The sequence below is a fragment of the Ictalurus punctatus genome, chromosome 16, assembly GCF_001660625.3.
Source record: "Ictalurus punctatus breed USDA103 chromosome 16, Coco_2.0, whole genome shotgun sequence".
In the NCBI taxonomy this organism is placed as follows: Eukaryota; Metazoa; Chordata; class Actinopteri; order Siluriformes; family Ictaluridae; genus Ictalurus; species Ictalurus punctatus.
The window spans coordinates 2710848-2736921 of NC_030431.2; the positions used below are offsets into that span (position 1 = coordinate 2710848).

The 26074-nt window shown below is 38.2% G+C and overlaps 3 protein-coding genes across 3 annotated transcripts; all 3 read left to right on the forward strand.

Moving 5' to 3' along the window:
• Window positions 1-1914: 1914 nt before the first annotated feature.
• Window positions 1915-4693, forward strand: mmp13 (matrix metalloproteinase 13). The gene is given in 10 exon segments (NM_001200335.1): window positions 1915-2052; window positions 2149-2390; window positions 2504-2652; window positions 3049-3177; window positions 3262-3423; window positions 3515-3650; window positions 3748-3881; window positions 3974-4127; window positions 4218-4321; window positions 4406-4693. Coding segments are annotated over 10 exon segments (1416 nt in total). The 5' UTR covers window positions 1915-1941; the 3' UTR covers window positions 4501-4693.
• Window positions 4694-9579: 4886 nt separating this feature from the next.
• LOC108276915 (collagenase 3) lies at window positions 9580-12358 on the forward strand. The gene is made up of 10 exons (XM_017489026.2): window positions 9580-9738; window positions 9852-10093; window positions 10186-10334; window positions 10666-10794; window positions 10898-11059; window positions 11137-11263; window positions 11372-11505; window positions 11631-11784; window positions 11891-11994; window positions 12096-12358. The coding sequence occupies exons 1-10, from the start codon at window positions 9640-9642 to the stop codon at window positions 12188-12190; spliced, it is 1395 nt and encodes a 464-aa protein (XP_017344515.1). The 5' UTR covers window positions 9580-9639; the 3' UTR covers window positions 12191-12358.
• A 5499-nt stretch (window positions 12359-17857) lies between these two features.
• Window positions 17858-20406, forward strand: LOC108276916 (collagenase 3). Its single transcript, XM_017489027.3, has 10 exons — window positions 17858-17993; window positions 18084-18304; window positions 18390-18538; window positions 18910-19038; window positions 19141-19302; window positions 19380-19506; window positions 19595-19728; window positions 19804-19957; window positions 20055-20158; window positions 20263-20406. Exons 1-10 carry the CDS (start codon window positions 17889-17891, stop codon window positions 20355-20357), a joined length of 1380 nt encoding a protein of 459 aa, XP_017344516.1. The 5' UTR covers window positions 17858-17888; the 3' UTR covers window positions 20358-20406.
• Window positions 20407-26074: the final 5668 nt, after the last annotated feature.

The following is a 26074-nucleotide window of genomic DNA, read 5'->3' on the forward strand; positions in this document are numbered from 1 at the left end:
TTTAGTTAGTGTATTAGTGTATGTACTGCAAATCGATCTCTTCGCAATTAGACCTATACTATAGACATAGTACGTTCTACCGGTATTAAATGATCCTGCTTGGTTTTCGGTTTGAAATGACTCAACTTGGTTCATTGATGAACAGGTATCTGATAATTCTCAGGAATTCTTTGTAAATGTCCAACTCTGCATGCCATTAACTCTGAGCACGGTTTCACGACTGAGAATTCCTATAACATTTAGTTAAGGTTATGGAAACTAAGCATAGGGTGAAGATCAGAGTCAGCATGGGTCACGTTTCTAGATCTTTGTAAAAGTAATATCCAATAGATCCGCCCTCTCTTGGAAATTTTTGGAAAAATTTTTTTCAAGTTGCGGTTGGAAAAAAAAAAAAAAAAAAAGCACATTTTTAAATTAAAGTAACTTGATCAAGGCACATACTACTAAACCCCTGGACAGGCTAAATTTGGCACGGTTTTCAAAATAATAATCCCGTACAGATCAAGTTAATCCAATTGGAAGTTTATTTTTTGCCTCATGTTGTCAAGAACAGGCGTAAAGCAGGTGCTTAAATAAAGGTATTTTAAGAGAGGATATTGAATGAGATGTAACTACACTTGTGAGTTTTTTCCCCCCTTTTTTTTTCTGAAGGCTATAATTTTCACAAGTTTCATAATGCTTTTCACAAGTTCAGACATGCCTTAGGTCTCTCATATTCATCTGCTCCTGGAGCATATATTTGAGACAGTGATATTTTAGGACAGTAATATTTGGAACAGTAGTACTATTCGGAACAGTGGTATTTGATAGCGTGATACTTGGGCCAGTAGAATTTGGGACAGTGGTACAGTATTTGGTAGAGTGGTATGTCAGGCAGTAGTATTTGGAACAGTTGTATTTAATAGAGTGGTACTGTACCTCGGACAGTGGTATTTGGTGCAGTGGTCTTGGAGACAGCGGTATTTGACACAGATGTATTTGGGATGGTGGCATTTAGGCAGTGCTATTTGGGACAGTAGTATGTAACAGTAATATTTTGGGGCAGTGGTATTTGATACAGTGGTGCACTGGACAGTTGTATTTGGGATGGTGGTATTTAAGACAGTGGAATTAGGTACAGTGGTATTTAGTACAGTGATATTTAAGATAGTGGTGTTTGGTACAGTGGTAATTCATAAAGTAATACTTGGGACAGGGATAGTTTATACAATGATATGTGTGGTAGCTGTATATGAGACAGTGGTACCCGATATAGCGGTATGTGGGACAGGGGTAGTTGAAATAGTGGTATTGTTTAATATCCTGTCCTTCTAGACGTGATGTTAATCATAGCGTGTTGAGTAATCGTATATTGGTCAGTTTTTCTTCCAGACAAGCCAGAGTAATAGACATGGCCATGATTACATCGTCAACTAAAACACACACAGGATGTACACACACACATACACACACACGTCATTAATATGATTAATAACTAGAATCCTACACACAACACCAAAAACAACCTAATGTACCGTGTGATTTACACGTCATCAGAACACGATCAATTGCAGGACAGTTTGTTTAAATAGACTGGAAGGAAAAGATAAAAAACATGATGTTTATATTAATGTTTCATTAAATGAGTCATCTACGTTGATCATTGACATAAGATAAGGGAAATAAATCTCTTTGGTTAATGTCTCTTGTGACACCATTATAATGTAAAACGTTTCAAAAATTTTCAGGCATAAAACATTCGTGATTAGATCAAATTCTGTGGTCCAAGTATTTTCGGCTCTAGATAATGTAAATTCACCACGTGGAGTAATCCGTAATTTCCTTCCTTATCTTATGTCACCAGTCCATGACTCAAGATGTTGCTCAATACTTCATCCTTTATGCTATATAAGAGCAGGTAGTGAAGCCCAAACTACACAAGTTTCTTGAAGGAGAAGCAAGATGAAGACTTACTACCAGTTCCTTACTACCAGCATCCTCATCGGCCTGGTGTTCAGGGCTCACTCAGGTCCTGTCGCACCATCTGAGACGGATGATCATGAGTTTGCAAAGGTAAGAACGGCGTTGCATTGTGCAGCATAAAATTACACAGGATCTTACCCTAAACGTATCCAGGTTCCTAACTCTAGATTGTTTCTGTTTAACCAGAATTACTTGAAAAAACTGTACAACATGGAGGAGGACAACACGCCGTCCTTTGGGCGCAAGGTCAATGAGATGAGCTTGAAGCTGGGTGAGATGCAGGAGTTTTTCGGGTTAAAGGTGACAGGAACTCTGGACGCTGAAACGATGGAGATGATGAAGAAGCCTCGCTGTGGAGTTCCAGATGTGGCGGCATTAAAAGCCAGAGCTTTAACTTACAAATGGACTACAAACAGCTTGACCTACAGGTACCAAATTAGTATATCGCATTAAGTGAACCCTTTCTAATTTCACGAAACAAAACAGTCGAATAGATTTTAAATTTAGAACAAAATGAACACTTGTTATTTTTATTCGTCAGGATTGAGAATTACACTCCCGACATGTCTGTGGCTGAAGTGGACCACTCTATCCAGAGAGCGCTGCAAGTCTGGGCTCGAGTCACTCCTCTGAAGTTCAAACGCATCTACAGCGGTATAGCCGACATCATGATCTCTTTTGTTGTCGGAGGTGAGTTTCTCACTTTATCCAGTGGCATTGGTACCATTTCCTGATTAACACAGAACCCTGTACTGAAACGTCTTTCCTGCAGAATATTGAAAAGGTTCTTGTTGACCATGTAGATTAGAGACGGCCAACACATAGAGAACCCGTGTGACAGGCAGTTGACTTCTTCAGGTTTAGCCACGAGCTAATGATCATCATGAATCCCTGCCTCTAGTCACACCAGTTGTAACATGATAGACAAAACATAACCGCTTCAAATCGTCAAGTTTATAGCCATATACTCATCACTAATGAATATGCATGTAACCTGTTAGGACCTTTATTAAGAATTCTATGTAGCTGGATAAAATCGAACGTTTTAGCATTATAAACACATAAATTGTGAATTTCCATTTCCAGATCACCGTGATGGCTCTCCATTTGATGGACCTAATGGTTTCCTGGCTCATGCATTTTTCCCCGGTGTTGGCATCGGTGGAGACGCTCATTTCGATGACGATGAGACGTTCAGCTTCAGATCCACTAGGGGTGATTATGCTCCCATTTCATTAAAAGAACTTGCACGATACAATATGAAATCGGCAAAATAAACAACGTCATATTCTTCCACAGGATACAACTTGTTCTTGGTGGCTGCTCATGAATTCGGACACTCTTTAGGCCTTGAGCATTCCAACGTACCTGGTGCTCTGATGTACCCAACGTACAGCTACACCAATCCTGACACGTTCGTTCTGCCCAGAGATGATGTTAAAAGAATTCAGGCTCTGTATGGTACGTTCGCGGAATACTTTATTGACAAGTGTAGAAAAGCTTTCTGTAAATTCGCCAGCTTGTAATTTACAAAGTGAAATGACTTCAACAGGCTCAAACAGGGACAAACCTGTTAACCCCGATAAGCCCGAGCCCACACCTCCAGTCAACCCTGATGCCTGTGACCCCAATCTGGCCCTGGATGCTGTTACAACTCTGCGTGGAGAGAAGCTCTTCTTCAAGAACAGGTACACATGGACTCTAAAGTAACATTAATCTCATTAACCTTTTCTCGAATCCATTTCCTAGAGCTCTGATCATCTAATACTGATATCTGTTGTTTAGGTTTTTCTGGCGCATCCACCCACAGCTCACCGAAACCGATCAATATCTGATCAAGTTCTTTTGGCCAGAGCTTCCCGATAATATTGATGCTGCTTTTGAGAATCCATCGACTGATTTGGTGTACATCATTAAAGGTAAAACATAGCTTTACGTCGCAAACAATACCTATTATCTACTAGTGGTATTATATATTAAATTGGTGTTAACTTGTGCTTATGATCCTTAGGTCAGAAGGTCTGGGCTCTCAGCGGTTATGACGTGGTGCAACGCCTGAGTCTCAGTAGCTTCGGGTTGCCAGATACAGTGAAGAAGATCGACGCTGCCGTTTATGACGTGGATACTGAAAAGGCATTGTTTTTCCTTGGCAAGTCTTACTACAGGTAATTCTTATTGTGTAGCTATATTAAAGTCATTAAATACATACTCTTTCTTTTTCAAGGTGTAAAGTAATTTGTACCATCTTTTTTAAGCTATGACGTGAACGGGAAGGTGATGGACCGGGGTTTCCCGAAACCAGTGGAACAAAGCTTCCCAGGAATGACAACAAAAGTGACTGCAGCTTTTCAGGAAAATGGTCAGTATTTAAAATAGATTTCAAAATTCATGAGTAATACGAGTCTTCAATTTTGACTAAAGTGACACCCTGTATGTTTTGCAGGTAATACCTATCTCTTCAGTGGTCCAGATGTTTTCCAGTACAACAGTGGAAGGCTGGTGAATGTGCTGAAAAGCAACTCCTTCTTGCGGTGCTAGTTTTTCATATTTCCCTGCCTCATGGAACTCGTGGAGATTTATTTAATAATTTACAAAGCATTATAATTGAGTAGTATTAATGTTTTTAGTAACTTCTTTCTCATGTTTTATTGCGCTTGTAATTGTTTGGATTTTTGTGAGTTACTGTCATTTTTTGAGGTTGTGTTTTTGAAATAAAATCTTTTTCTAGCAATTTCAGCCTATTGTGATGCTGCTTTATTAGACACATGCTATATCTAAATGTGTTTGTTAAGAATGTCTATGCAATTGGAAATTAAAGACACTAAGTGAGACATGGTGAAATCCGCCAACAACGAAAGAACAATGAACTTTTTAAATTTTTTTTTTACACTGTTACAAATGTAGAAATATAAGCAGTAGCGGTTCAAAAACCTCCGGCGAGATAGTTAGCAAATAGAGCTCGTAAGCTCGTAAAGGGCAAAACAAAGCCTACGTAATAAGTTATAGTGTACTGTTACTGTAATTTGTGGTCATATGGATGCTGTATGCAAGCAGCAGGATATTTATCATGGGCAAGACACAAATCATTGTCATAATCCATAGAGTTGGTCAAGGAACATAATCATAAATCAGGGATACAGGTGAGGGTCAAAACCAGGAAATACTACACACAGAACTGGAACTAAAAACAAGACTTGGACACAGATAGGCACTTTAAGGCTTGGCAGCAAAACAAAGACACAACGGGGTATAAATGAACAAACTAATTAACAGGCACACGCATTAGGGAACAGACCAACGACAGGTCAGAGGCTAAGACAGGACCAGAATTAAAACAAAGACAAATGGTACAGTAAAGAAGTTTTGAACCCCACCCATCTTCTGAGAGGAGGAATTTGTGCCAGTTACATTAAACTGATTAAAAAAAAAGCATTACAAAAAATGGATTTATTGAAGAAAAAATAAATAAATAAACTAACAAGGAAATGGACTAACTTTAACCCAACCTTGCGAGACAGAGCATCGAATAAATGACAGGAAAAGTTACTGCGGCTTTCACGGACAGAAGTATTTAATAAATGCAAAGAAAACCATGAAAAATCTAATTCGCCAGCATGGATTAAAATGGCCTGGTTATTTGAAAAATTCTTCCAGTTAGATTTGTTATTCTTTTCGAAGCTATTTAATTTAAAATGAAACAATCCATGGTTTTCTAAACCTTCTGTGAGATTTTGCTTTACTAGACCGTTGTCTAGATGTACAGTATATGGACAAAAGTTTGTGGACACATGACCATCACACCCATATGTAGTTCTTCCCCGATCTGTTGCCACAAAGATAGAAGCACACAAGTGTATGGAATATCTTTGTATGCAGTAGCCTTACAATTTCCCTTTACTGGATTTAAGAAGCACAAACCAGTTCCAGCATGACAGCACCCCTGTGCACTTAAAAAACTTGGTTTGACAAGTTCGGAGTGGAAGAAATTGAGTGATCTGCACAGAAATCTAACCTCAACCCCAAATCCCCACAGCCACGCTCCAAAATCCTGTGGAAAGCCTTCCCAGAAGAGTGGAGCTTATCATAATAGCAAAGGGGGACTTAATCTGGAATGGGATGTTCAAAAAGCACATATGAATGTAATGGTCAGGTGTCCACAAAATTTTGGCCACATAGTGTATTTGCAAATGAAAGGCAGTAAACAAGCTAAGACAAGAGTACACAGCAACCTGTTTGGAGGTGATATGAAACAAGGGATTAAATATATATCACTACTGTATGTAAATAACCTTTTTAGGGTAACCCGATTACATTTGTTTCTTGGACCTCTAACTTCCATTGTAATACTCAGGACAAATTTACTAACCATAAAATCCCATAATAAGGTCTGTACAGTTTCTAAACTTCAGTAGATTGAAAATATATTGGTTGTGTCATTGTTGTGTTTCACCATGGTGGTTGAGGTTTCTGTGGTGGACGTTTCCATAGAAGACATTGATATTGCCCCACATGCTTAGTACACATAGTACAATGTACATATCAGAGAAATAGTAGCAACAGTCTTCTGTAAGAGCCACACTTTAAGATCCTGGAATGATGCTGGAAAGGTAAAGACCTGCAGGGAAGTCAGTTCAAAGCGTTAGCAGTCAGTCCAACCCTGTGCACTTCCTCCAACACCTTTCTCAGGTGTATGAGGTATTTGAAATTAAACTAAGAAATTCACGAACCACTGGAAAATTGCAGGCACTCCATGTAGGATGGAGTAGGATGTGGTACTGCCATAATCCACTTAGCATACAGTTTCAGGGAACACCAGCCTTTAGCTAGATCCGGCATCGAGATGTACCCCAAACTGTTCAATCAAATCCAATTTTATCCAACTTTGCTCCACAAAGTTCCTCAGACTTTGCTTGTTTTGTCTCGCTGGCAACTTGAATCCACTCTTAGGAACCTACACGGATATGGATAGAACTTACGTACAAAGAAGCTCTCCATGTTCAAATAATGAAAATATATGTCAGTAGAGTTTTGCTTACTGTGCACAAGCACCTTGGAAGTCTAGCTACCATTGTAATAACAACCGAAAGGGATCCATTTCCCACGCATAAAAAGCCATAGTATCGTCTATGTGGTTTACATACGTAGATTGGGTCATTGTTGTGTGTTTCAGAGGCGCTAGAGGTCCTGTCGAAATATCAAAATATCACAAGCAAACGATGATGAAAATGCCGCTGAGGGTTTCTGGAGAAGGAAAAGACATTGCTTCATGTCCAGCCGCTGATATATTCTCACGGCAGTGATAGTATGCAAGAAATGTTAAGAAATATTAACAAAGAAAGTTGGTCAAGTCTTGTGAAATAATATAATACAGTATGTGAAATATGTAACTGTAACTGCATAGCGATAACGTAGTTTTCGTCTTTCACACTGAAGATATGAAAGGGTAAACGAGGATTTCTCCCAGCCCCAGTGTGACAATAGAAGTTCTAGATCAGAGGTTAGGCCTTTCGTCATTTGGCTCACTGACAGCACTCTGCATCAGTTGGTTGAGAAAGTTAAATATTATGGTATAGAATAGTCACATACATTTTGTTGTGGGCTTCAATTTCCTACATCTGACTTGTCACGTCTTTGAACTGCTAGTCAGTCCAGCTGTATGCAGTGCCTCCAGAACTTTTCTCAGGTGCATGAGGTGTTTGAAACACTTTGGCCTACAAAAGCATGACACAATCTGGCACCAGCATCACATTGGACAGCTTGACAGACAGAAGAGATTATTAGGTATTACAGGAGCGGATCAGATCTAAGCCGGATAAGAGCCGACATCAAACTTTACTTTGGTACGCATAGAGGAGTCACCATGACCTTTTACTAACGAATAAATGGCAGTTAGATAGATAGGATCTGTGCCAAGCAAGGGCTCTTCAACACTTTTTAGTTCCTCTAGAGGAATATTGTGACATATGGTAGCAAAACCTGCACTGAGAAGAAAGATAATCAAGTGGAAGGCATATGTAATTTACTACTTTACCCAGTGCTGTTTCAGTACTGTACTAAAATATATACAGTCAATATATATCAATATATATGACTGAAATATGCTATGTATGTATGTGGTTCCTCTGCAAGTACGAGTTTAGCAGCTAGGTGATGATTTACAAATGATCTCAAGGTTTATTATTAAGGCAATTCTGAATCTAGCAACAATTTTGATAAACAATGGGTTCCATGGGTTCTATGGCTCTAATAAATAGGCAACAACTTAATGTGCACATGTAAATAATGTAGCTACTTTTTAACAGCTTGCCACGTGTTCACCTGCTCCTGAACCTCATTCGTGTTAACGAGCACTTACTGGTATTTATAGCCACAGTTTGCACCACACTGGTTGTCTTGTGTTTGTCTTTCGTTGCTGTTGCTGTGTTTATGGTCTTTGTTTCACGGTCATTCTTTGCCTTAGTGTTTAGCTTCCTATTCATAGTTCTCGTTTTGTTTTGGTATTACTTAAAACTGAAAATCTGCACTTGCATCCGTTTCCGCCGGCCAAACGTGACACCAAGCTACTGAAAAAGTCAGCTGATGATTAAAAGACTGTATCTGTTGATACATCTTGAAATCAAGTATGTTTAAAAATAATAATAATAATAATAATAAAAAGCCCTGAAATAATACACTTTTTTTTTTTTTTTTTTTTAACATTATAGACATGGATGTTGCCTATGAGAGCATCTGCAACAGCATGGTATTTTTTAAAGGATAAGGCTGTTATACATCAAATATATTTCCACTGCAACAAGCTAACAACAATTCAGGCAGTTTGAACGAAAGACTACTATCTTATTCATACATTAAACTAGCTCTTAGTACTGGAATGCCCAAGCTTTGGAATATCTGGAAAGCACCTATCCTACACAAGCAATTTTCCAGAATTGGACAGTCTGGGATTTTTTAATTTTTTTTTGGAGATGGCTTTAACTTGAATGGGAGCCAAACTGCTCGAGAATGTAAACCAATTTCCTCAGGCTGACAAAATTGGACAATCGTTGAAGGGAAATGGATGATGATATCAACAGATACACAATCAAGCTGAAAAACCCACATCAGGACAATAATATTCGTCAACATCCTGCTTTAGAGATGCAATGTGGCTTGTTTTGCCTTGAGCAAGCGTTTTATAGTGAATGGCTCAACATCTGGCGAACACCCAGTTTAAAGCAGAAGAGAGCAGGAATCTGCTGGTAATTTCTCATCAATAACACCACGCGCACACACACACACACACACACACACACACACACACACACACACATACACACAAACCACAGAATCTACACTGATTCTAACTAAAGACATATCATTAAAGATACCATTCTATAACAGCCTAATGGAGCTAACATATTTGAAGCATTTGACTGATCATACACTTTTATATATATATATATATATATATATATATATATATATATATATATATATATATATATATATATATATATATATATATATATGGGGGTTGGGGGGGGGTTGTTGTAATTTAGGATATAGTGTCATCCTTGATTTCCTAGGTGTGTCTTTCATCATCTAATGACGTACACTGTTGCTCAATATCCTTTCCTTTTACCTATAAAGGCTGGGAGTAAATCCCAAACTACATCAGTTCATTAGAAGAGAAGTAAAATGAAGACTTACTACCAGTTGTGCATTCTCGTTGCCCTGGTGTTCAGGGTTCGCTCAGTACCACTGTCTACTGACATGAGCGATGAAGAATTTGCGAAGGTAAGAATGCCATTGCATACAGGATTTCTTTATTTTGCTTTTATATTATTTTATTTTATTTAGACAAGTTTCTAACTGTGCATTTATTATTTTTTTTTGGTCTATTTAACCAGAATTACTTGAAGGAACTGTACGACATGCAAGAGGACAACACGCCGTCCTTTGGGCGCAAGGTCAGTGAGATGAGCTTGAAGCTGAGTGAGATGCAGGAGTTTTTCGGGTTAAAGGTGACAGGAACTCTGGACGCTGAAACGCTGGAGATGATGAAGCAACCTCGCTGCGGCGTTCCAGATGTGGCTGCGTACAGGGCTGAATCTTTCAGTAACAAATGGCCCACCAACAAATTGACCTACAGGTACGAGCAGCATACTGGTCTTAGCCTATCGCTTTATGTATCAAACGCATGAACTGATTTAGTAGGTTACATGCGTTATTTTTATTCGTCAGGATTGAGAATTACACTCCCGACATGTCTGTGGCTGAAGTGGACGACTCTATCAAGAGAGCGCTGCAAGTCTGGGCTCGAGTCACTCCTCTGAAGTTCAAACGCATCTACAGCGGTGTAGCCGACATCATGATCTCATTTGTTGTCGGAGGTGAGGTTCTCACTTTATCCAGTGGCATTGGTACCATTTCCTAATTAACACAGAACCCTGTCCTTGATGTTGAACAGTTTTTTTTGTTGATGGGGTAGATTAGCGATTGTGAAAACCAGCATTTGAACATATCATAGCGCACAGCACCATTCAGAAACACTGTTAACGGTCAGCACATGCACATTTATGACATGAGCTCAACTGAAAACGGCGTTCTCCAGGCTTCACAACTCAAAGTCTGATTCCGACTGAAAATCTTTCAAATGTATTCCGATGCTAATCGAGTATTCAGCAATACTAAGCTATGCGTATGCATGTTTCTTATTCCCAGATCATGGTGATGGCTCCCCATTTGATGGACCCGATGGTTTCTTGGCTCATGCATTTGGCCCCGCTGATGGCATCGGCGGAGATACTCATTTTGATGACGCCGAGACCTTCACTTTCAAATCGTCCAATGGTAAATATTCTCATATTTCATCAAACTTGAAACATACACAAAGCAGTGTGTAGGATACAAAAATAAAAAACCATGTACATTTATCTTTATTGTCGAACCACAGGATACAACTTGTTCTTGGTGGCTGCGCATGAATTTGGACACGCCCTGGGCCTTGACCATTCCACCGATCCTGGAGCTCTCATGTACGCAAGGTACACCTACAGAGATGTCGACAGCTTCGTCCTTCCTCGAGACGACGTCAGGAAAATTCAGGCTCTCTATGGTAAGCTTCTGCGATTAGGCATTTTATGACAAGTTGTCTAGAAAAGCCGTTAAAACAAAGTTAAATGAATTCAACAGGCTCAAACCCTGACATACCCGATAAGCCCGAGCCCACACCTCCGTCCACTCCTAATGCCTGTGACCCCAGTCTGGTCCTGGACGCCGTTACGACCCTGCGTGGAGAGACGTACTTCTTCAAAAATAAGTATGCATGCATATAAAAAATCTTCTAAAACCTAAATAAATGTAAACAAAAACATTTTCGAGTGTCTTTTACGGTTCTAACCGTTTCATGCCTAATTCCGTTGTTCAGGTTTTTCTGGCGCCACCACCCTCAGATCCCTCAAAACGAACAATTTCTGATAAAGAGCTTCTGGCCCGAGCTTCCAGATGATATCGATGCTGCTTTTGAGGATCCATCAGCTGACTTGGTGTACATCTTTAAAGGTAAAAATACTTTCAACTATGTATTGATTGAATTGTAATATATTGTGATTAACAATACCAATAACAATATAAAATCTACATAATTGACATATGATCTGGTGTGTACTTGTGTTTATGATCTTTAGGTCAGAAGGTCTGGGCCCTCAGTGGTTATGACGTCGTGAATCGCAAGAGTCTCGGTAGCTTCAGGTTGCCGGCTAAAGTGAAGAACATCGACGCTGCCGTTTATGATGAGTCTACTGGAAAGATGTTGTTCTTTGTTGGGAAATCATACTACAGGTACATCTTAGTGTTTTCTTATGTTTAAAGAAAAAGAAAGAAGGCAGGATGCTCATTCTTTTTCAAGGTATTTATTAATAAATGTTTTTTTTTTTTTTTTTTAAAGCTATGACACGAACAACAAGAAGATGGACAAGGGTTACCCTAAACAGGTGGAAGAGAGATTCCCAGGAATGACAGGAAAAGTGACTGCCGCCTTCCAGAACAACGGTTAGTATTTAATCAATTAATACATTTCCTGAACAATCTGGGCTAATCTGGACCTAGTTGTATGAAAACGCTGACTTTATTCACACCGCATGTTTCTGCAGGTTTCACCTACCTCTTCAGTGGACCACGCGTATTCGAGTTTAACGAATCAACGCTGAGGCGCGTGCTGGGAAACAAACACTTCTTGCAATGTTAGCCTTTTATGCCTTTAATATTTATCTGTCCTGCAGACAGTGGACATGCCGATAATACTGTAAACTGTGTAAGGAATTAAAGAGTAAATTGTTATTTAATTTGCAAGGAATTTTCCTGAGTAACTGTTATTCCTTAAGTTGTACTTTCTCAATAAAAATTCTCAAGCTACTGCGAGATGCTACTCTTTTATTAGACAAAAGTCAAGATGCTTCGTTATTGGAAACGAACAGGCTACAGCAAATGAAACACAACCCACATCCTTCTGTTTGTTTGGTGATGATGTGAAGTAACAGGGTACATCTCTACCATTATTGTATTTTAAGGTGTTTCTTTTCCACATTTAGAAACAATAACCATCAAGAGCAGAACCCAAACAGAACTTGGGCTTCCAGATGAAGTTCATTTTCCAGTAACATGAGAACTAACTGGAATAATCACACTCACAAGAGTGAAAAAAGCAACAACAACAACAACAAAAAAAATCATTATTTCAGTACACAGTGGTGTCCTTACATCATGCTGTGTATTTACGCCACTGTTCATTGTGTGTCGAAATTTAGACTCGAAGCAGTTTGTTACACTGATAACACATTAGATGCCTTAAAGTAGCAGATTCAAATATATATTTAACTATAGCGTGGTAATCGGAATGCAATTTTAGCTTATGTAACATGTCATCCATAAAGTAAACAGATTTTCAATGGGAAAATAAATAAATAAATGAATGTGGAATTTTGTTTTGTAGATAGAATGTGAACTCGAGGTACATTTCCCCCCAAAATTTACAAGTGGCTATTTAATCGTCTAGACGAAATGTGAGCTGTGTGTTTGCACGAAAGAGTCATGTGAGGATTTAATCCGGATATCTAGAGCGGTGGTTAGGAAAGTAGGGGCCGCCAGGGGGCGCCCGGGGGGTCTCAACAACTTGGAGTGAAAAATAAATAAATACATGATTCTCACTCTCAGGCAACCACACACACACACACACACACACACACACACACACACACACAATCAATTCCTAGGGTAATGTAATGTAAAATGAAAGAGGTAATTATTAATAAAAAAAAAGGGGGGATATATTCAGAAGTCTGTATTTTTAATGTGTTTTAAAGACATCTTGCAAAAGGGGGGCCTCGGTCAAATGTTAATGCCATTTGGGGGGCCTTGCCCTGGAAAAGTTTGTTAACCTCTAGTCTAGAGGATTTACCGCCTATTTGCTTTTGTTGATGATGCTTTGTTTGAGCTCCTTGGCAGAAAATTTCCTATTATTATAATATTTGGAAACTATAACCTACAAAGCTGTCCTGACGCGTTTAGGCCGACAGTTTCACGCTTTCAGATCCAAGTGTCACGTTAAGTTTAAGACGCCACAGGGGTGGATCGTACACGTGTTTAAATGCTGGGGAACTTCCTTTCCCTTTCATATTTAGGAGAACTGATGATGTCACTTGACTGACTGAAAAAAAAAAAACATGCTCTTAAAGAAATATTTCACTCCTGCTGTTATACGAACATAATCATACCATATATTATTTCACTATAACAGCATGCCCCCAAGTGGTTTATTTCTTACATATTATATTATATATAAAATGTCACAGTTTTACATTAAAAAAATAAATAAAATAAAATAATAATAATAAAATATATATATATATATATATATATATATATATATATATATATATATATATATATATATATATATATATATATATATATTATAAATGCTCTTTTATGGTGTGTGTGTGTGTGGGGGTGTGTGTGTGTTTTTCCTTAGGTATTTGGTGTTTAATTTTAATGCAGATCAGCACTTTATTTCATCTTTAACCACTAATTGTTTTCAACTATACACCTTTATGAGACAACACAGAAGTAAGAAGAAGGGTGAAATGAATCTACAGGGAAAATTTGTGCATAGTAAAATACTTTTCAGAAATGCCCAGGTTTCTCTAACTCACTCTGTTACCTGCTAAAATTGATTGTCCTTTCTCAGAGCCTACCCATTTGTTGGACCATCCGGCACTCTGGCTAATGCTTTCGCCCCATCTAGTGGGACTGGTGGAGATGCACATTTTGATGAAGATGAACGCTTCACCTCTAGTGGCGAGACAAAATAGACCCTGAACCTATAATATAATAAACCTACATCCTACAGCTTATCCACCAGGAATATGTCTTCTTTCTTAAGAAAGAAGTGTTTTTGTTCCTGGTGGCTGCCAATTTTTTCGGGCACTATCTGGGTCTTACTCCGAGGAGTAAGTTCCAGAGTCCCGAACACATCTGTTTTGCCGTCATTTGATGTAAATGTCATTCAGATGCTCTGTAGTGAGCACACACACACACACACATACACACACTGTGATAAACTACCCTGTACATCTACAGTATCAAAATGACATGCAGAGTTGCCAGGTATTCACTGCAGTTAATACAGTATTTATAGCAGTAATGGTATATTGAAATGTATTTGAAATAGAGTGCAAAAAGTACTGCATATTGTTAACAGTATATTACAATCAACATCACCATTGCAACTTTACCGTTCCACTGCGAATTTCACTCCTGTATTGCCAGATATACATTTAAAACATTTTAGGCGAGAATCCTACAAAAAACATTTGATAAAATCCATTGAATAAAGCCGTCAAGTGATTTCATTAGATTTCCTGAGTAGTGACGTGTCGGTCGTGACACATCCCTCTGATCTCAGCTGTGTTTGCAAAAACATTGTGAAAACGGGTAGTGGGTTTGAACAGCAAAGCAGAATCTGTTTACTAAAATGTCGTGGTTCTCTCAGAAGTAAACACCCAGTGTGAATATATATTTTGTTTTTAGACAGTTGAATTAGTGCGAAAAAAAGAATTAGCTATTCAAATTCCGTTAAAAAGCTCATGATGATGATATTCGACAATAAAATATTTACTACACAGTCATTAATCTGACTTGTAGCGAGTCTTATCTCAAGGGTTTCCTCAGATAATTTCTCCAGATGCCAGTCCTGACAGGTGAGGATTGCACCAGTGTGGAACACACACACACACACACACACGCAAACAAACAAATGAATAAACTAGTTACTAGATTCAAAATAATTTGTATGTTATATTTTTGATAACGTTAGACGCATTTGTCCTCCCAAACTCCTAACAGCTGGCATACTGTAGATAATCCTATTCCATTACTGAACCTGCAGAAAACCTTGCTTTTGTAAATCCATAATGATTACTTGGAAAGAACAACAGAAATGGCGTGAGTGTGACTGTGGGCCAGAATCCTGGAAGCAGGACAGTTTCTAGAAAACTATTACTTCTTGAGAACCGGTGAAGCTGGAATCAAAGACGTAAATAGTTTTTTGGGAGTGTTTTCGGTATCCAGTGGATATTTATTTGAACAGCAGGCATTGAGTCATAAGTGATGGATGCTGGTGAATTGTGATAAGCGGATCATAATAAATGCTAGTGCAAGATGCTTTATTCGTAAGAATGGCATTATTCAAGCAAATCACAAAGTAACTTGCCACCACAAGAAACCGACAATTCACCCAGACATTTTCATTGAGTCGACTGTGTTATCTGATACAGGTTATTAGTACTGAAATGCAGCAGCCTTAAAGATGGCAGATAGAACACAAGGAACATGTCTGAATTTGACTGATTTGCTACAGATCATTTACCTTTAATGGAAACCAAACTGCACAAGTACACAAACCGATTTTCCTGGAGATTCAGTGGAAATAATGCTAACGGTATTTGTCAACATCCTGCCTTAAAAGGTATTACGTGGCTTGGTTTGGATGGCGCAAACATTTAGTAAAGCATATGGCTGAACATCAGCTGGGGAAGTGTCTGTTTAAATCATCATGAATCTGTTAGCAAGAAGTCGTCCAATACCACTTCACGAAAAAAAAAAAAACCCCACACAGACTGTTTGCTGAACTTTTCCCGTCTAAAACAAATCATAAAATTGTTTTAAATACAACCCTACAACAGCCAAATGGATCAAGTGCTGTACAGGGAGTTCGAACCCCGTCAGGTATTGCACATTTGGTCATATTGTAGATTTTAAATAAAATGAAATGAATTTTTTTTTTTGGTCCTGAATCTACACACGATAACCCATAACGACAAAACGAAAACGAGTTTGCAGACATTTTTCCTGAGTTTCAAAAATCAAACGAAATCCCTTATTTAGATAAGTATTCAGATCAGTACGGTGTAGACACATCTTCGGCAGCGATTACAGCTTCAAGCCTTCTTGAGTCAGCCTCTAAAATCTTTGCACACCTGGATTTAGGCTGTTTCTCCCATTCTTCCTGGCAGATTCTCTCAAGCTCAGTCAGATTGTCTAGGGAGAGTCTGCCATCTTTAGGTGTCTCCACAGATGTTCTATATGGAGTTCTGGGCTTTGGCTGAGCCACTCAACGACATTGTATTGAAGCCACTCCACTGCTTCGGTTGGATGTTCTGAAAGGTGAACCTTTGCTCCAGTCTAGAGCAAGTTTTCTTCTCTGTATTTTGCTGCATTCATTCTTACCTCAATTCTGACCAGTCTCCCAGTCCCTGCCATTAAGAACAATGCTGCCACCACCATGCTTCACCTTAGGGATGGTATTACCACTTCAAGCATAGTACCTGGTTTTCAGCGCACGTAGCACAAAGAACCCAAAGAGATCGATTTTCGTAGGCTATAATAAGACCAGATAATCTATTTCATAATGCTCCCCTTAAAGTGCTTTATGTGCCCGACAAATTACTCTTACTCATACAGTGCCTCCAATATCCCTTCTTGGCTTACGTCTAGTCATGCCACCATGAAAGCTTGATCGATGGAGGATTTCTAAGACGGTTGTCCTTCTGGCAGGTTCTACCCCTGCATCGAGCTTCTGAAGCTCTGTTAGAGTGGCTATTGGGTTCAATCCATTTGAAATCAAATCTGTAACACAGTAAAATGTGCTGAATTGAACTGAAACTGAAAGGGATTGGAATGGAACACTTTCAAAACCTACTGCATATCTCATTAGAAAATGATCCAAGGCAACATAAATCGATATGTTATTTGAAATTTTAGCCATGTCACGTTGGGAACGGAAAATAAGCTGGAAAAATATAAGGGTCAGTAATATTCATATTCGACACTGAAATATTAATTTATGTTTGCTATTAATATATGTTGTACATAGGACAAGAGAAAATCAACTTGACATAGTATTATCTGACCAGTACTACTTAAGTTATGTTGAAAGCATTGTCCATCATAATTTATAGCAGTAAAAAAAAAAAAACTGGGGAACTTGTAAAATGGAAGGACGTTATGTTGTGGGATTGTTTTGTGTCTATAAAATTCCATTTTGAAATTGATACGCTTAAAAAAGGGGAGTTCGTCAAAGATCATTTATATGGGTTAATGGCTCTACTAATAGTTTATGAATGGGTTCTATGTGGAATCTTTTCTGAAAATAAAACCTTAGTTGGGTGTTCTATGTTTGTTCCCCAGAGTGACAAACCAAATGAACCTTCAGAGTACAATAGATTACTATTGCTATTTCCAGATGAATGATACATATGGCTGAAGCACTGGATCTCTGTTATCAACTATCACATGACTCAGGTTGTTGCTCAATATGTCATCCCTTACCATATATAAAAGTAGGCAGTAAAACCCAAACTGCATCAGTTTCTTGGAGGAGAAGCAAGATGAAGACTTACTACCAGCTGTGTGTCCTCATTGCCCTGACGTTCAGGGTTCACTCAGGTCCAATACTGTCATCTACTGGGAAGGATCGTGAAGAATTAGCAACGGTAGGAATGGCATTCCATTGTGCAACTTAAAAACACCACTGGATTTTATTTAGCCGGGTTTCTAACTGTAGATCGTTTCTATTTAACCAGAATTACTTGAAGAGATTATCCAGAATGGACGAGGACAACACGCCGTCCTCTGGGCCCAAGGTCAGTAAGATGCAGGACTTTTTAAAGTTAAATGTGACAGGAACTCTGGACACTGAAACGATGGAGATGATGAAGAAGCCTCGCTGTGGCGTTCCAGATGTCGCTTCATACAAAGACAGAGTTTTAAATTACAAATGGTCTACAAAGAACTTGACCTACAGGTACTTAACGTATTCCAGCTTCTTGTTTAAAACCAAACAAACGTAACGAATTTAGTTACGCTTTAAGTATTATTTTATTCGTCAGGATTGAGAATTACACACCCGATATGTCTGTGGCTGAAGTGGACGATTCTATAGAGAGAGCGCTGCAAGTCTGGGCTCGAGTCACTCCTCTGAAGTTCACGCGCATCTACAGTGGTATAGCCGACATCATGATCTCATTTACTGTCGGAGGTGAGGTTCTCACTTTATCAAGTGGCATTGGTACCATTTTCTGATTAAGAAAAGCCTGCCTTGAAGTCTTTCCTGTAGAATGTATATATAATGTTGAACATGTTCTTATTGACTGGGTAAGTAAGAAATGATGAAAGCCAGCATTTGAATAATTTCATAAGGCACCATTCAGAAATACTGTCAATGAGTGATCAAGAGATTATGTAGACTTTAGTGAACCTTTATGCCAGGCAGTTAGCTGTTTCAGGTTTTACCATGAGCCCTTCAGTGAACTGCAGTCTTCAGAACTCAAAGCCTGGTATAGACTGTAAAAAAAAAAAAAAATGCTACAGTTTATATCGATGTTAATACAATACGTTTTCCGTTTCTAGATCATGGTGATGGCTCCCCATTTGATGGACCTAATAATCTCTTGGCTCATGCATTTGGCCCCGCTGATGGCCTCGGCGGAGATACTCATTTTGATGACGACGAGACCTTCACTTTCAAATCTCCGAATGGTAAATATTTCATCAAACTTGAAAGATACGACGATGCAGTATGCACGATGCAAATAAATAAATAAAAAACCATGTACATTTATCTTTATTGTCGAACCACAGGATACAACTTGTTCTTGGTGGCTGCGCATGAATTTGGACACGCCCTGGGCCTTAACCATTCCAGTGATCCTGGAGCTCTCATGAACGCAAGGTACACCTACAGAGATGTCGACAGCTTCGTCCTTCCTCGAGACGACGTCAGGAAAATTCAGGCTCTCTATGGTAAGCTTCTGCGATTAGGCATTTTATGACAAGTTGTCTAGAAAAGCCGTTAAAACAAAGTTAAATGAATTCAACAGGCTCAAACCCTGACATACCCGATAAGCCCGAGCCCATACCTCCGTCCACTCCTAATGCCTGTGACCCCAGTCTGGTCCTGGACGCCGTTACGACCCTGCGTGGAGAGACGTACTTCTTCAAAAATAAGTATGCATGAATATAAAAAATCTTCTAAAACCTTCTAAATGACTGTTTTTAAGGGTTCTAACCATTTAATGCATATCAATCTGTTCAGATTTTTCTGGCGCCACCACCCTCAGATCCCTCAAAACGAACAATTTCTGATAAAGACCTTCTGGCCCGAGCTTCCAGATGATATCGATGCTGCTTTTGAGGATCCATCAGCTGACTTGGTGTACATCTTTAAAGGTAAAACGCTGTATTTTTTCAACTTCAAGAGTCATTATATAAGAATTTGCGTTAACTCATGCTCATGATCTTTAGGTCAGAAGGTCTGGGCCCTCAGTGGTTATGACGTCGTGAATCGCATGAATCTCAGTAGCTTCAGGTTGCCGGCTAAAGTGAAGAAGATCAACGCTGCCGTTTATGATGAGTCTACTGGAAAGATGTTGTTCTTTGTTGGGAAATCATACTACAGGTATGTCACAGTGTATTTGTTATTTAAAAGAAATACCAATGAAAGAAGACGAGATGATATTTCCTTTTTTGCTTTAACGAATGGAAATATTTTAAAGCTATGACACAAACAAGAAGAAGATGGACAAGGGTTACCCTAAACTGGTGGAAGAGAGATTCCCAGGAATGACAGGAAAAGTTACTGCAGCCTACCAGTACAGTAGTCAGTATTTAATACATTACTAAAAGTTTCTTAATCGTCTGGACTAATTTCAGCCTAATTATTTATCTCTTCTATACTGATTTTGTTCGCCTCATGCTTTTCAGGTTTCACCTACCTTTTCAGTGGAACAAGCATATTCGAGTTTAGTGAAACAGTGCTGATGCGCGTGCTGGGAAACAACTACTTCTTGCAGTGCTAGCCTTTGATGCCTTTTATATTTATCTGTCACGTGTGAAAGTGAAGAACGTGCAAACTTTCTTTATAGTGGAAACTATTTAATAAATCAAAGTGTTGACTATTTAATCTGATTGTTTTGGTTCTTTTTGGGCAATTGCATTCCTGATGTCATACTTTCAAAATAAACTTCGGATGCAATGTAAATGCTACTGTGAGAAGCTACTGGTCAATTAGACATATGTCCGGACGTTTCGTTATAGTAATGAAGCGCATTAAAATGCAGAGGCTTCATATCCGTTTGGTGGTGATGATAGCTGAAGTTTCTCAGGTGCTGAAAAGTGTGGCGCGCTGTGCACAAGATAACGATCCTTGAGGAAGAAGAAGAAAATGTTACTAGAACTAGAACCCCCTGTTTTGACCCTTAAATTCATTGTTGAACCTCACAAGATAGTCTTTTCATATCAGGTAGAACCTCATTAGGTTGCTAAAAACATTTAAACCAAAGTGCTGCTGAATTCTCAAATCTGATTGGTCAGAAAGTGTTAATTTTCTATATAGGACCCCACGGTATTTAACAAAAAAAAAAAAGGCAGTGAAAGTGCACCCTAGGCTGCCCTCAAGGGTGCGCTTGCAGTGGTGAAAACATGATGAAATGCCCTCTATGGTGCCGCTACATGCCAGAAAGCACAATGAAATGCCCTTTCGAATGCCCGTCCAATGTAGAATATGTAATACGATGCCCTAAAGGGTTCTGCGACATGCAAAGAAACATCATGAAATACCCTAACGGGTGCAGTGGAGAAATGGAGAGAAGTGGAGAAGTGGAGAAAATGAAATGCAGTGCCCTATAGGTGCTCCTATATGTGAGAAAATAAGATGAAGTGCCATCTGGTCCTGCCTTTTGGAATTGTTTCGTCCCTGCCCCTCAACCTGTATCCATTCCTGTACAGGTACTACAGCACACGTAGAGAGCAGCTAGCAATACCAGTTAAAGTCACTAGATGGCACTCTAATACAAGGAATCAGACAGTCTTTCTGCGCATGCTCATACATAAACATAGTCAAAAATACTATCAATTAGTGTAACAGCACGACTCACTATATTACACAACTGCTTGGCTGGTTGTAAATTTAACTGCTGTTGTAGACCTATTATGCTGTTATTGTTATTCTATCTCCGCAAAAACATAAAACTATGTAAATCAGTTGAACTGAGCAAGATAAACAAGATAAAATATATACATAATTTTGTATTGCCAAGTCCTGATTGGTCCAGAGCGACATGCCCATTGCACGTGCAGGGAAGATGGCTGTCTGGAGAGATGCCTTGAAATTCTGTTCAAATGTAGTTCATATGGTTTACATCATCTACACTGTCTTCACCAGGAGCTGTAGGAAGGAAAGAGGAAGGAAACTAAAGAGCGCAATCTTGTAGGATGATTAAATTTGCCATTTTAATCCCAAAACATCTATCCGTCCATCCGTTTTTCTGTACCGCTTATCCTACACAGGGTCACGGGGAGCCTGGAGCCTATCCCAGGGGACTGCCAGCTCGTCACAGGGCACAATTGCGCACACATTCACACAACCATTCGCACACAGTGGACAATTTAGAGATGCCAATCAACCACGACGCATGTCTTTGGACTGGGGGAGGAAACCGGAGTACCCTGAGGAAACCCCCGAAGCACAGGGAGAAAATGTAACGGTGGAGGCGGGAATCGAACCCCCAGCCCTGGAGGTGTGAGGTGCAGTCGTGCTAACCGCTAAGCTATAACGGCAAAACAAACCAACAAACAAACAGAAATAAAACTCCAAAGAAAATCCAAGATTTCTGGAGCCAAAATTATAAGTAATTCATTACTGTTAATGCAGAAACAACCAGATGATATATTTAAAAAATGTAATACAAACATAGTCTTGGTCTTGCCTTTGGATTTTTGCAAATTTGTCGAGCAGTTTCTTTCGTTTCTCAGTTGTTGTTTTTTTCCTTTACTCTTTCATCGTGACTTTGTGTCTATTTCATTAACGGCAACAGTATCTTTCTTATACTTCTTATACTTATCCTTCATACTTTTATTCTTCTATTTATCCCTTTCCCAGCTCTCTAAAAGGTTCATATTTTCTGTTATTTCTGACTGTTATTCTCATTTCAGTTTTAAAACAGTTAACTTACAATGCAAACAGGGAACAACGAAAAAGCAAACGATCCTTTTAAGCTTACTAATCGAGATGATTCAGTATTATTAATATTCAGTATTACAACATTACACAATTGCCTGGCTGGTTGTATTATTTAAGTGCTGCTGTAGGCCTGTTATGTTGTTATTGGTAATTATGATGACTTAAAATTTATAACTTAAAATGCGAACAGGGCCGCAATCCTTTTACGTTTCCTAATCGACATGATTCAGTGATGTTTAGGCCGTGCTATAGATTTTCGGTGGAAATGAAATAATTCAGTGGCATTTTGACTGTCGACTAGAGGTGCATTTTTTAATCTTTTCACCCAGACACCCAAGTAGAAGTGTTTATTTAACTGTCTAGAAGAAAGATTAGCTGCTCCTGTGTGAACGGTGTTATGATTCTGTGTCACAACAGCGTCAGATGAGGATTTAATCCTGATGACTAGAGGATTTTCTGTTTTTCAGACCTTTGTTCCTTTTGCGATGATGCGTTGAGCTCTGGGGCAGAAAATGTCTTTGCTATACGGTTTGGAAACTATAACCTCCAAAGCTGTCCTGACATGTCCTCCCCGACAGTTTTACGCTTTCAGATCCAGGTGTCACCTTAAAATGTTACGGAGCTGAATCACACACGTGTTTAAATGCTGGGGAACTTCCCTTTGTTTACGATATGTGACAAATTGTCTTCGATACACATTGATGTTGATGAATAACCGATGAATTGAACTGGCTACACAGACTAGTATAGATCCTGCTCGAACGGGAAATTTCACACTGTGAGGAATTTCTGTGGTTTCTAGAATAAAATACGGTGTAAACTGTGTTTAGTGTAGCTATAATACTGTAGGGATGTTTGATACTGCAGCCTGTTTGGTATTCTGGGAAAATATTTGACAGGATTGGAGCATTTTTTATGATTACGGATAAATGAGGACGGTATCACACCCGATACCGGTATCAGTGCATCCTTAATTTAAACAAAGTATGGTATGTGCAACTTACCCTGGTGGTAAAGGTAGATTTATTTATTTATTTATTCAGTACTATTCATTATATAATATACAAAGCACAAAATCTGCCGATGCTCGGTTCCTGTAAATTTACCAGGTTGTTTTTGAGGAGACACAGCCTCACGATTGCAATTTTGCAATACGGATGTAACCGAGTACGAAAATATTATTCAGACTGGCCAGATGTGCTCTAAACAGATACAGATACAGGGAGCGGTATTGTGTTATATCCCTCATTTCCCCAAAATTCACATTTCTATGAAAAATAATCAACCGAAGATTAAAATAAAATGTTAAATGAAATGAATATGATTCTACTGAAAGCTTCTTTCACCTCATCCTCTGGTGCTGAGAAGACCAAAAAAGGTCACTTCCTCTAGAGAGGAATCCTGGCCCCTTACTCTATATCCACTACAAACCCGACGCACACGTCATCAATGTTTTGTTGTGTGTATGGCAATTGTGAGAGACAGTTGTGACTCAGGTATGGCATTTCCGAAAACATCTGTGTCATTTCCCTGAACGTTCAGCTCGGACACGCACGGGCTTGCGTGCATACTTTCAACATGTTTCAATAAAGACTGCAGCACGTCTATTGTTACCATCTTCACCATTATATTAAATCATGATAATTGGCTTCTAATAGACTTCATGTAATCATTGTTTTTTTCTTTCTTTTTTTATTATACATTTTTTATTATTATCTGTGGCAACTGTTGGGATATGCGTTTTACTTTAGAAATACAAATGATTTGTATTTCCCTTTATTTTCCTTTATTAATCCATTTTAAATGTTTCCTTTTTAATCGTAATATTAATAACATAAATCCATATCATTCATGATTTATTAGCAGTAAATGACATGAAACTCTTTTTATCTAGACCTGTAATGTGTAGGTTTGAATATCGACTTAATTTGAACATTAATGCACATATACACAAATATTAAAATCACTTAACTTGTAAAATGTGCAGATAATTTTTTTTTTTTTTAAATTCAAAACCCAGTCAATGCAAAGAAATACTGACACAATGGAGACAAACGTGTCCTTTATTGAAATTTATTTATTTATTTGTTTATTTGTTTGTTTGTTTATTTATTTATTTATTTTAAAAGATAATTGTATATAAATTTTATATAATTTCTTAAACTATGTGTTATGTGATATATTTCTAAATAATAATTGAGATATTTCATCAGAACAATTCGATTTTTTTTTTGTCACACGACACAAAACTTAAAAATTGACAAATAATGCAACAATAATAATTTATCTGTTTATACATACGTAGTTCAGTGCGTGTGTGTGTGTGTGTGTGTGTGTGTGTGTGTGTGTGTGTGTCACCCATTGCCGGAACTCTACTGGTGTAAAATACTAAAATCGATTTGACAGAATTTAACTATGAGTAACAAAAGTTTTATTAAAGACAACTATTATTTAACAAAAACAATTATTAAAGAAATTCTTGATTTATGGGAACAAATAGAAAAAAAGAAAATCATCACACAGAGATGAATTTTATCAATACGAATTGAACAGAAATGGGAATACAAAAATGATTATACAGTTTATCAGATTAATATCAGTAGGTCACAATGACTATGAATATCACAGCATTAAAAATAAAAGCGTTTTACTACTTAGATCACTTCAATTAACTTAGCGATACATACGTGCGTTTAACAGTAACAAAAACGTTACAATAACACAAAAGCACAGGAACACAGGAAGAATGATAAGGAGAATATATATATACATATGCACATTCCAGTGTAAACACATTTATACACACATAAGTAAACACGCACGTGCTGACTTATTGCGCAATTGATTTAATCACTGGCGTAATGGATCAAGCAGGAAAAATCCAGATTTGACGGAAATGTTTACACCCAAATTATTAAACAAGGCAATCTGCCCTCCTTATTCTTTCTTCAATCTACCTGCTTTCATTAAAAAAAATAAATAAAAAAAAAATACTATAATTACTTATTGTCCATGTGGACATACATACATACATACATATGGATTTGATGGATATGTTTACACCCAAATTATTAAACAAGGCAATCTGCCCTCCTTATTCTTTCTTCAATCTACCTGCTTTCATTAAAAAAAAAAAATAAAAAAAAAATACTATAATTACTTATTGTCCATGTGGACATACATACATACATACATATGGATTTGATGGATATGTTTACACCCAAATCATTAAACAAGGCAATCTTCCTTCCTTATTCATTCTCTAATCTGCCTCTAATCTGCCTCTAATCGTTAATGTATGTATGTACTCATGTATGTATGTATGTATGTATGTATGTATGCGTGGCTGCAAGGACAACTATCAATAATTGTAGTATAAAAATAAAAAAAAATGAAAGCAGGCAGAATAAAGAAAGAATAAGGAATAAGGAAGATTGCCTTGTTTACTGATTTGGGTGTAAACATTCCCGTTAAATCCGGATTCTTCCTGCCCGATCTATTAAGCCAGTGATTAAATCCGTTATGCAATATGTCTGCATCTGAAGAGTATATAAA